The following is a 13,412-nucleotide window of genomic DNA, read 5'->3' on the forward strand; positions in this document are numbered from 1 at the left end:
TGTTAGAGTCCACAGAAGACATGTAAATATGATATAAATGCTTAAACATGTAGCTAGGTGTAATGTTAGAGTCCACAGAAGACATGTAAATATGAAATAAATGCTTAAACATGTAGCTAGGTGTAATGTTAGAGTCCACAGAAGACATGTGAATATGAAATAAATGCTTAAACATGTAGCTAGGTGTAATGTTAGAGTCCACAGAAGACATGTAAATATGAAATAAATGCTTAAACATGTAGCTAGGTGTAATGTTTGTGTCCACAGAAGACATGTAAATATGAAATAAATGCTTAAACATGTAGCTAGGTGTAATGTTTGAGACCACAGAAGACATGTAAATATGAAATAAATGCTTAAACATGTAGCTAGGTGTAATGTTAGAGTCCACAGAAGACATGTAAATATGAAATAAATGCTTAAACATGTAGCTAGGTGTAATGTTAGTGTCCACAGAAGACATGTAAATATGAAATAAATGCTTAAACATGTAGCTAGGTGTAATGTTAGAGACCACAGAAGACATGTAAATATGATATAAATGCTTAAACATGTAGCTAGGTGTAATGTTAAAGTCCACAGAAGACATGTAAATATGAAATAAATGCTTAAACATGTAGCTAGGTGTAATGTTAGAGACCACAGAAGACATGTAAATATGAAATAAATGCTTAAACATGTAGCTAGGTGTAATGTTTGAGACCACAGAAGACATGTAAATATGAAATAAATGCTTAAACATGTAGCTAGGTGTAATGTTAGAGTCCACAGAAGACATGTAAATATGAAATAAATGCTTAAACATGTAGCTAGGTGTAATGTTAGTGTCCACAGAAGACATGTAAATATGAAATAAATGCTTAAACATGTAGCTAGGTGTAATGTTAGAGACCACAGAAGACATGTAAATATGATATAAATGCTTAAACATGTAGCTAGGTGTAATGTTAAAGTCCACAGAAGACATGTAAATATGAAATAAATGCTTAAACATGTAGCTAGGTGTAATGTTAGAGACCACAGAAGACATGTAAATATGAAATAAATGCTTAAACATGTAGCTAGGTGTAATGTTAGAGACCACAGAAGACATGTAAATATGAAATAAATGCTTAAACATGTAGCTAGGTGTAATGTTAGAGTCCACAGAAGACATGTAAATATGAAATAAATGCTTAAACATGTAGCTAGGTGTAATGTTAGAGACCACAGAAGACATGTAAATATGAAATAAATGCTTAAACATGTAGCTAGGTGTAATGTTAGAGACCACAGAAGACATGTAAATATGAAATACATGCTTAAACATGTAGCTAGGTGTAATGTTAGAGTCCACAGAAGACATGCAAATATGAAATAAATGCTTAAACATGTAGCTAGGTGTAATGTTAGAGTCCACAGAAGACATGTAAATATGATATAAATGCTTAAACATGTAGCTAGGTGTAATGTTAGAGTCCACAGAAGACATGTAAATATGATATAAATGCTTAAACATGTAGCTAGGTGTAATGTTAGAGTCCACAGATGACATGTAAATATGAAATAAATGCTTAAACATGTAGCTAGGTGTAATGTTAGAGACCACAGAAGTGAACCTTTCAAGCCTGTTTTCTCAACTCGCTGTTTCTCTGCAAGACATTACTCTATAAGCCATATCTCCAAAACTGGTGGGTCAAACTGAACAACCAATATGTCAATTTGAAGCTATGATTCCCTGCTTTCACATGATATGAAAAAACGAAAATTCAAAAAATCCAATGGCAGGTTTCATTAGTTGTATGCCTCTCTTCCATGTTGTCAGAACCACCACGGTGAACTATCTCGGCCCGCAGAACAGCTTCCAGTACCCAGATCCCCAGAGAACCTTCAGCAGACCACCTTTTGCTGTCAAGTTCCAGGCCAAAGCTGGTAAGTTGTCTGGGCTGGCCCGTAACCCTAACCCCTAGTATAGCCCTGACGACCTTACAGGCCCGTAACCCTAACCCCTAGTATAGCCCCGACGACCTTACAGGCGTGTCAAAGGCTCAAGTTATGTCATTTAGATAACGATACATTGTAACAGCGATACGATACGTATCACGATACATGGTTGACGATACGATACCTGGACCATATTGGTTCATTATGACGATCTGATACGATTCAATGATTTGAAATCGATACAGTAACTATTTAATTAAGTAATTAAACCCCTCTTTTTCATTTATCTTCTAAAAATAGCTAAATACCTGCACAAAAATGTAGTATTGATACAATCGATTATTTGCATAGCAAAACAATTCGATAGCGATTAGTACCATTGCAAAACAATACGATACGATGCATATCAATGTTGCTGACTATAGTACAATACGATACGATGCATAGTCAATGTTGCTGACTATAGTACGATACGATACATATCAATGTTGCTGACTATAGTACAATACAATACGATGCATAGTCAATGTTGCTGACTATAGTACGATACGATGCATATCAATGTTGCTGACTATAGTACAATACAATACGATGCATAGTCAATGTTGCTGACTATAGTACGATACGATGCATAGTCAATGTTGCTGACTATAGTACAATACAATACGATGCATAGTCAATGTTGCTGACTATAGTACGATACGATGCATATCAATGTTGCTGACTATAGTACAATACGATACGATGCATAGTCAATGTTGCTGACTATAGTACAATACGATACGATGCATAGTCAATGTTGCTGACTATAGTACAATACGATACGATGCATAGTCAATGTTGCTGACTATAGTACAATACGATGCATATCAATGTTGCTGACTATAGTACAATACGATGCATATCAATGTTGCTGACTATAGTACAATACGATACGATGCATAGTCAATGTTGCTGACTATAGTACAATACGATACGATGCATAGTCAATGTTGCTGACTATAGTACAATACGATGCATATCAATGTTGCTGACTATAGTACAATACGATACGATGCATAGTCAATGTTGCTGACTATAGTACCATACGATGCATAGTCAATGTTGCTGACTATAGTACAATACGATACGATGCATATCAATGTTGCTGACTATAGTACAATACGATACGATGCATAGTCAATGTTGCTGACTATAGTACAATACGATACGATGCATAGTCAATGTTGCTGACTATAGTACAATACGATACGATGCATAGTCAATGTTGCTGACTATAGTACAATACAATACGATGCATAGTCAATGTTGCTGACTATAGTACAATACGATGCATATCAATGTTGCTGACTATAGTACAATACGATACGATGCATAGTCAATGTTGCTGACTATAGTACAATACGATACGATGCATAGTCAATGTTGCTGACTATAGTACAATACAATACGATGCATAGTCAATGTTGCTGACTATAGTACAATACGATACGATGCATAGTCAATGTTGCTGACTATAGTACAATACGATACGATGCATAGTCAATGTTGCTGACTATAGTACAATACGATACGATGCATAGTCAATGTTGCTGACTATAGTACGATACGATACGATGCATATCAATGTTGCTGACTATAGTACGATACGATACGATGCATAGTCAATGTTGCTGACTATAGTACGATACGATACGATGCATAGTCAATGTTGCTGACTATAGTACAATACAATACGATGCATAGTCAATGTTGCTGACTATAGTACAATACGATACGATGCATAGTCAATGTTGCTGACTATAGTACAATACGATACGATGCATAGTCAATGTTGCTGACTATAGTACGATACGATACGATGCATAGTCAATGTTGCTGACTATAGTACAATACGATACGATGCATAGTCAATGTTGCTGACTATAGTACGATACGATACGATGCATAGTCAATGTTGCTGACTATAGTACGATACGATACGATGCATATCAATGTTGCTGACTATAGTACAATACGATACGATGCATAGTCAATGTTGCTGACTATAGTACGATACGATACGATGCATATCAATGTTGCTGACTATAGTAACTGCATCGATGCAGTTGCTATATCGTTACACCCCTAGTATATACGCATAGTTTCATTCTATAGATATTCCACGGTTAGGTTCTGAGCTTACGTATGATTCATGATTTATGTATGTGATGTATTACCATGTGTTTTTGTTCTTGCTTACTGTAAATCGCTCTGGATTAAGAGTGTCTGCTAAATGCCTAGATTGTAAATTGGGTGTGTCTATGTGTGCGTGCTTGCCCGTGACGTGCGTGCATGCGTGTGTGTGTGTGACCATATGCGCGCGCCTTATAACATAAATATTATATTAACACAAATGATATTTCAACCCATTGCTGTCTGCTACAGCTGCTGGGCGTCCGTCCTTTGACTTTGTGATGATCCCCCTGCACGCCAAACCAAGTTCTGGCAAGACTGTGGCTGAAATCAACGCTCTGGCTGATGTGGTGAACACTCTCCCTCGTGCATGGAATACCCAGGTCATTATTATTGATCTGATGTGGTGAACACTCTCCCCTGTGCATGGAATACCCAGGTCATTATTATTGATCTGATGTGGTGAACGCTCTCCCCCGTGCTGGAATACCCAGGTCATTATTATTGATCTGATGTGGTGAACGCTCTCCCCCGTGCTGGAATACCCAGGTCATTATTATTGATCTGATGTGGTGAACACTCTCCCCCGTACATGGAATACCCAGGTCATTATTATTGATCTGATGTGGTGAACGCTCTCCCCCGTGCTGGAATACCCAGGTCATTATTATTGATCTGATGTGGTGAACGCTCTCCCTCGTGCTGGAATACCCAGGTCATTTATTGATTTGTTTTTAGTTAGAGTCACCAATAGAGCGTCGCAGTCCCGCCCCCTTTTTTGGACCAAACAAATAATTACAAAGATGAAAAACCTGCTGTTTTTTTCTACTTTCTAATTCTTTGTTTGGCCCAAAACATTGTGTTTATTGTCATGATTTGTCACGACAAGATTTGGCTTAGTCCGCGGCGTAAACGTCTTTAAATAAATACTTTCTGAAATGTCTATGAGGAAAATGAACGGGGATTTATTTTCCGGGTCTCTCGAGGGGGCGGGACTGCGACGCCCTTTTTCTCTCCAATAGACCTTTAGCTAAGCCGTGGTCCAATCACAGCTGAGCATAACATGGGTTAGACAAACCTCTCCACAAATAGTTTTCCTATATGATAAAACATTGTTTTAATAAAGAGATGTCACACACATACTTTTCCAGTGCATATGATACGGCAGGCCTTGTTGACGGATTTGGAAGAGATTTTGAAGGTCTGGTTCCAAAAATGAACCAGTATTTAGTTTAATGTGTAAAATCCATGATATTTACATTGGAATGAATGAGCCCGGCTGGAAAGTGTCTTAAGTGGGAGAGGGCGGGGCTGGAGAGGGCGGGGCCCGGCTGGGAGAGGGCGGGGCTTAGCTAAAGGTGAATTTAGTAGGCATATTACCAATTGATTCCTCCCCAGCAGGGCCACAAAAATAGCCATTGGGCCGTTGGGGCTGCACCAACCTTAATCCGGTCGTTTTAACGCACCCCTCACCAACTTTAATCCGGTCGTTTTAACGCACCCCTCACCAACTTTAATCCGGTCGTTTTAACGCACCCCTCACCAACTTTAATCCGGTCGTTTTAACGCACCCCTCACCAACCTTAATCCGGTCGTTTTAACGCACCCCTCACCAACTTTAATCCGGTCGTTTTAACGCACCCCTCACCAACCTTAATCCGGTCGTTTTAACGCACCCCTCACCAACCTTAATCCGGTCGTTTTAACGCACCCCTCACCAACTTTAATCCGGTCGTTTTAACGCACCCCTCACCAACCTTAATCCGGTCGTTTTAACGCACCCCTCACCAACCTTAATCCGGTCGTTTTAACGCACCCCTCACCAACCTTAATCCGGTCGTTTTAACGCACCCCTCACCAACCTTAATCCGGTCGTTTTAACGGACCCCTCACCAACTTTAATCCGGTCGTTTTAACGCACCCCTCACCAACCTTAATCCGGTCGTTTTAACGCACCCCTCACCAACCTTAATACGGTTATTTTAACGCACCCCTCACCAACCTTAATCCGGTCGTTTTAACGCACCCCTCACCAACCTTAATCCGGTTATTTTAACGCACCCCTCACCAACCTTAATCCGGTTATTTTAACGCACCCCTCACCAACCTTAATCCGGTCGTTTTAACGCACCCCTCACCAACCTTAATCCGGTCGTTTTAACGCACCCCTCACCAACCTTAATCCGGTCGTTTTAAAGCACCCCTCACCAACCTTAATCCGGTTATTTTAACGCACCCCTCACCAACCTTAATCCGGTCGTTTTAACGCACCCCTCACCAACCTTAATCCGGTCGTTTTAACGCACCCCTCACCAACCTTAATCCGGTTATTTTAACGCACCCCTCACCAACCTTAATCCGGTCGTTTTAACGCACCCCTCACCAACCTTAATCCGGTTATTTTAACGCACCCCTCACCAACCTTAATCCGGTTATTTTAACGCACCCCTCACCAACCTTAATCCGGTCGTTTTAACGCACCCCTCACCAACCTTAATCCGGTTATTTTAACGCACCCCTCACCAACCTTAATCCGGTCGTTTTAACGCACCCCTCACCAACCTTAATCCGGTTATTTTAACGCACCCCTCACCAACCTTAATCCGGTCGTTTTAACGCACCACTCACCAACCTTAATCCGGTCGTCTTAAAGCACCCCTCACCAACCTTAATCCGGTCGTTTTAACGCACCCCCACCAACCTTAATCCGGTTATTTTAACGCACCCCTCACCAACCTTAATCCGGTCGTCTTAAAGCACCCCTCACCAACCTTAATCCGGTTATTTTAAAGCACCCCTCACCAACCTTAATCCGGTTATTTTAACGCACCCCTCACCAACCTTAATCCGGTCGTTTTAACGCACCCCTCACCAACCTTAATCCGGTCGTTTTAACGCACCCCTCACCAACCTTAATCCGGTTATTTTAACGCACCCCTCACCAACCTTAATCCGGTCGTTTTAAAGCACCCCTCACCAACCTTAATCCGGTTATTTTAACGCACCCCTCACCAACCTTAATCCGGTTATTTTAAAGCACCCCTCACCAACCTTAATCCGGTTATTTTAACGCACCCCTCACCAACCTTAATCCGGTCGTTTTAAAGCACCCCTCACCAACCTTAATCCGGTTATTTTAACGCACCCCTCACCAACCTTAATCCGGTCGTTTTAACGTACCCCTCACCAACCTTACTCTGGTCGTTTTAACGCACCCCTCACCAACCTTAATCCGGTCGTTTTAACGCACCCCTCACCAACCTTAATCCAGTAGTCTTAACGCACCCCTCACCAACCTTAATCCGGTCGTTTTAACGCACCCCTCACCAACCTTAATCCGGTCGTTTTAACGCACCCCTCACCAACCTTAATCCAGTAGTCTTAACGCACCCCTCACCAACCTTAATCCGGTCGTTTTAACGCACCCCTCACCAACCTTAATCTGGTAGTTTTAACGCACCCCTCACCAACCTTAATCCGGTCGTTTTAACGCACCCCTCACAAACCTTAATCTGGTAGTTTTAACGCACCCCTCACCAACCTAATCTGGTAGTTTTAACGCACCCCTCACCAACCTTAATCCGGTCGTTTTAACGCACCCCTCACCAACCTTAATCCGGTCGTTTTAACGCACCACTCACCAACCTTAATCCGGTCGTTTTAAAGCACCCCTCACCAACCTTAATCCGGTCGTTTTAACGCACCCCCACCAACCTTAATCCGGTTATTTTAACGCACCCCTCACCAACCTTAATCCGGTCGTCTTAAAGCACCCCTCACCAACCTTAATCCGGTTATTTTAAAGCACCCCTCACCAACCTTAATCCGGTTATTTTAACGCACCCCTCACCAACCTTAATCCGGTCGTTTTAACGCACCCCTCACCAACCTTAATCCGGTCGTTTTAACGCACCCCTCACCAACCTTAATCCGGTTATTTTAACGCACCCCTCACCAACCTTAATCCGGTCGTTTTAAAGCACCCCTCACCAACCTTAATCCGGTTATTTTAACGCACCCCTCACCAACCTTAATCCGGTTATTTTAAAGCACCCCTCACCAACCTTAATCCGGTTATTTTAACGCACCCCTCACCAACCTTAATCCGGTCGTTTTAAAGCACCCCTCACCAACCTTAATCCGGTTATTTTAACGCACCCCTCACCAACCTTAATCCGGTCGTTTTAACGTACCCCTCACCAACCTTACTCTGGTCGTTTTAACGCACCCCTCACCAACCTTAATCCGGTCGTTTTAACGCACCCCTCACCAACCTTAATCCAGTAGTCTTAACGCACCCCTCACCAACCTTAATCCGGTCGTTTTAACGCACCCCTCACCAACCTTAATCCGGTCGTTTTAACGCACCCCTCACCAACCTTAATCCAGTAGTCTTAACGCACCCCTCACCAACCTTAATCCGGTCGTTTTAACGCACCCCTCACCAACCTTAATCTGGTAGTTTTAACGCACCCCTCACCAACCTTAATCCGGTCGTTTTAACGCACCCCTCACCAACCTTAATCTGGTAGTTTTAACGCACCCCTCACCAACCTAATCTGGTAGTTTTAACGCACCCCTCACCAACCTTAATCCGGTCGTTTTAACGCACCCCTCACCAACCTTAATCCGGTCGTTTTAACGCACCACTCACCAACCTTAATCCGGTCGTTTTAAAGCACCCCTCACCAACCTTAATCCGGTCGTTTTAACGCACCCCCACCAACCTTAATCCGGTTATTTTAACGCACCCCTCACCAACCTTAATCCGGTCGTCTTAAAGCACCCCTCACCAACCTTAATCCGGTTATTTTAAAGCACCCCTCACCAACCTTAATCCGGTTATTTTAACGCACCCCTCACCAACCTTAATCCGGTCGTTTTAACGCACCCCTCACCAACCTTAATCCGGTCGTTTTAACGCACCCCTCACCAACCTTAATCCGGTTATTTTAACGCACCCCTCACCAACCTTAATCCGGTCGTTTTAAAGCACCCCTCACCAACCTTAATCCGGTTATTTTAACGCACCCCTCACCAACCTTAATCCGGTTATTTTAAAGCACCCCTCACCAACCTTAATCCGGTTATTTTAACGCACCCCTCACCAACCTTAATCCGGTCGTTTTAAAGCACCCCTCACCAACCTTAATCCGGTTATTTTAACGCACCCCTCACCAACCTTAATCCGGTCGTTTTAACGTACCCCTCACCAACCTTACTCTGGTCGTTTTAACGCACCCCTCACCAACCTTAATCCGGTCGTTTTAACGCACCCCTCACCAACCTTAATCCAGTAGTCTTAACGCACCCCTCACCAACCTTAATCCGGTCGTTTTAACGCACCCCTCACCAACCTTAATCCGGTCGTTTTAACGCACCCCTCACCAACCTTAATCCAGTAGTCTTAACGCACCCCTCACCAACCTTAATCCGGTCGTTTTAACGCACCCCTCACCAACCTTAATCTGGTAGTTTTAACGCACCCCTCACCAACCTTAATCCGGTCGTTTTAACGCACCCCTCACCAACCTTAATCTGGTAGTTTTAACGCACCCCTCACCAACCTTAATCCGGTCGTTTTAACGCACCCCTCACCAACCTTACCTGCACCTCGTCTCTGCATGTCATCTTCTCACAACAGAACATACTGCTGCTGGGCGACTTCAACGCAGGCGGCAGGTATCTCCCGAAGAAGCATCTCCCCGTCATCACCCTCACAGCCCCCGACTACCACTGGCTGATCTGTGGTGGCGTTGCCACTACCGTGGGCAATAGCCAGTGTCCATATGACAGGTACGCGCACGCACGCACGCACGCACGCACGCACGCACGCACGCACGCACGCACGCACACACACACACACACACACGCGCGTGGCTATATATACACTGGCAATAGCCAGTGTCCTTATGACAGGTACACACACGCACGGAGACGCACGCACACACGCACGCACGCACGCACGCACGCACGCACGCGCACACACACACACACACACACACACACACACACACACACACACACACACACACACACACACACAGTATAATATTGAAAATAAAAACACACATCTCCTGTCCTGCTGTCATGTCTCTGTACTTGTAGGATTGTGGCCTACCGCTCCATGATGCAGAATCATGTTGTGGCTAACACTGCTCAGGCCTTTAACTTCGGGGCTAGACTGGGCCTCACCCAGCCTCAGGTGAGTGGAACTGCACAAATATGATCATATGTCTTACCCTATTATATATATTGGCACCTATTTTTGAGTGGTGTAAACCACTCCTACGACTGGCTTTGTTAGTTTACGTGTCTGTCTGTCTGTGCTCAAAAAATGAGCACGGTTGCTATGGTCACCCAGTTCACACGGGTGTGATTTCATTACGTCAGACCACAGCTGATCAGTCTATATAAGACCTTACACCACTCAGTTCACACGGGTGTGATTTTTTTTATATATAGCCATTGCTGGGATGCTCCCTGACAAGTCCCTGACTATATTTGTTCCATGATGGAACTGAACAATAGCACCTATCAGACCCGCTCTAGTGATTTCTTAAGGCTCAAGGTTCCTCAGGTCCAGACAGAGTTGGGCAAGACAGCTTTTTCTGTCAATGGCCCAACTTCGTGGAATGAACTCCAAAACTCTTTCAAACTGAGCTCCCTGCCATCCTTCAGTCAGTTCAAACTGAGCTCCCTGCCATCCTTCAGTCAGTTCAAACTGAGCTCCCTGCCATCCTTCAGTCAGTTCAAACTGAGCTCCCTGCCATCCTTAGGTCAGTTCAAACTGAGCTCCCTGCCATCCTTAGGTCAGTTCAAACTGAGCTCCCTGCCATCCTTCAGTCAGTTCAAACTGAGCTCCCTGCCATCCTTCAGTCAGTTCAAACTGAGCTCCCTGCCATCCTTCAGTCAGTTCAAACTGAGCTCCCTGCCATCCTTCAGTCAGTTCAAACTGAGCTCCCTGCCATCCTTAGGTCAGTTCAAACTGAGCTCCCTGCCATCCTATGGTCAGTTCAAACTGAGCTCCCTGCCATCCTTCAGTCAGTTCAAACTGAGCTCCCTCCCATCCTTCAGTCAGTTCAAACTGAGCTCCCTGCCATCCTATGGTCAGTTCAAACTGAGCTCCCTGCCATCCTATGGTCAGTTCAAACTGAGCTCCCTGCCATCCTATGGTCAGTTCAGACTGAGCTCCCTGCCATCCTATGGTCAGTTCAAACTGAGCTCCCTGCCATCCTATGGTCAGTTCAAACTGAGCTCCCTGCCATCCTATGGTCAGTTCAAACTGAGTTCCCTGCCATCCTATGGTCAGTTCAAACTGAGCTCCCTGTCATCCTTCAGTCAGTTCAAACTGAGCTCCCTGCCATCCTTCAGTCAGTTCAAACTGAGCTCCCTGCCATCCTATGGTCAGTTCAAACTGAGCAGTTCAAACTGAGCTCCCTGCCATCCTTCAGCCAGTTCAAACTGAGCTCCCTGCCATCCTTCAGTCAGTTCAAACTGAGCTCCCTGTCATCCTTCAGTCAGTTCAAACTGAGCTCCCTGCCATCCTTCAGTCAGTTCAAACTGAGCTCCCTGCCATCCTTCAGTCAGTTCAAACTGAGCTCCCTGCCGTCCTTCAGTCAGTTCAAACTGAGCTCCCTGCCATCCTTCAGTCAGTTCAAACTGAGCTCCCTGCCATCCTTCAGTCAGTTCAAACTGAGCTCCCTGCCGTCCTTCAGTCAGTTCAAACTGAGCTCCCTGCCATCCTTAGGTCAGTTCAAACTGAGCTCCCTGCCATCCTATGGTCAGTTCAAACTGAGCTCCCTGCCATCCTATGGTCAGTTCAAATGGAGCTCCCTGCCATCCTTAGGTCAGTTCAAACTGAGCTCCCTGCCATCCTTCAGTCAGTTCAGACTGAGCTCCCTGCCATCCTTCAGTCAGTTCAAACTGAGCTCCCTGCCATCCTTCAGTCAGTTCAGACTGAGCTCCCTGCCATCCTTAGGTCAGTTCAAACTGAGCTCCCTGCCATCCTTAGGTCAGTTCAAACTGAGCTCCCTGCCATCCTATGGTCAGTTCAAACTGAGCTCCCTGCCATCCTTAGGTCAGTTCAAACTGAGCTCCCTGCCATCCTTAGGTCAGTTCAAACTGAGCTCCCTGCCATCCTTCGGTCAGTTCAAACTGAGCTCCCTGCCATCCTTAGGTCAGTTCAAACTGAGCTCCCTGCCATCCTTCAGTCAGTTCAAACTGAGCTCCCTGCCATCCTTCTGTCAGTTCAAACTGAGCTCCCTGCCATCCTTAGGTCAGTTCAAACTGAGCTCCCTGCCATCCTATGGTCAGTTCAAACTGAGCTCCCTGCCATCCTTAGGTCAGTTCAGACTGAGCTCCCTGCCATCCTATGGTCAGTTCAAACTGAGCTCCCTGCCATCCTTCAGTCAGTTCAAACTGAGCTCCCTGCCATCCTATGGTCAGTTCAAACTGAGCTCCCTGCCATCCTTATGTCAGTTCAAACTGAGCTCCCTGCCATCCTTCAGTCAGTTCAGACTGAGCTCCCTGCCATCCTTCAGTCAGTTCAGACTGAGCTCCCTGCCATCCTTCAGTCAGTTCAAACTGAGCTCCCTGCCATCCTATGGTCAGTTCAAACTGAGCTCCCTGCCATCCTTAGGTCAGTTCAAACTGAGCTCCCTGCCATCCCTCAGTCAGTTCAGACTGAGCTCCCTGCCATCCTTCAGTCAGTTCAAACTGAGCTCCCTGCCATCCTATTGTCAGTTCAAACTGAGCTCCCTGCCATCCTTCAGTCAGTTCAAACTGAGCTCCCTGCCATCCTTCAGTCAGTTCAAACTGAGCTCCCTGCCATCCTTCAGTCAGTTCAAACTGAGCTCCCTGCCATCCTTAGGTCAGTTCAAACTGAGCTCCCTGCCATCCTTCAGTCAGTTCAAACTGAGCTCCCTGCCATCCTTCAGTCAGTTCAAACTGAGCTCCCTGCCATCCTTCAGTCAGTTCAAACTGAGCTCCCTGCCATCCTTCAGTCAGTTCAAACTGAGCTCCCTGCCGTCCTTCAGTCAGTTCAAACTGAGCTCCCTGCCATCCTTCAGTCAGTTCAAACTGAGCTCCCTGCCATCCTTCAGTCAGTTCAAACTGAGCTCCCTGCCGTCCTTCAGTCAGTTCAAACTGAGCTCCCTGCCATCCTTAGGTCAGTTCAAACTGAGCTCCCTGCCATCCTATGGTCAGTTCAAACTGAGCTCCCTGCCATCCTATGGTCAGTTCAAATGGAGCTCCCTGCCATCCTTAGGTCAGTTCAAACTGAGCTCCCTGCCATCCTTCAGTCAGTTCAGACT

At 45.0% G+C, this 13,412-nt stretch overlaps 1 protein-coding gene across 1 annotated transcript in view; it reads left to right on the top strand.

Annotated features, from left to right (window-relative positions):
* LOC306931068 (deoxyribonuclease-1-like) overlaps positions 1-13,412 on the top strand; it is a 28,924-nt gene that overhangs the window by 12,557 nt on the left and 2,955 nt on the right. The window contains exons 5-8 of the mRNA XM_079512245.1: positions 1,805-1,911; positions 4,351-4,481; positions 9,743-9,894; positions 10,207-10,303. Coding sequence (XP_079368371.1) covers positions 1,805-1,911; positions 4,351-4,481; positions 9,743-9,894; positions 10,207-10,303 — 487 coding nt within the window. The remainder of the gene's footprint in view (positions 1-1,804; positions 1,912-4,350; positions 4,482-9,742; positions 9,895-10,206; positions 10,304-13,412) is intronic.

Source organism: Electrona antarctica, assembly GCF_951216825.1.
Source record: "Electrona antarctica genome assembly, chromosome: 10".
Taxonomy (NCBI): domain Eukaryota; kingdom Metazoa; phylum Chordata; class Actinopteri; order Myctophiformes; family Myctophidae; genus Electrona; species Electrona antarctica.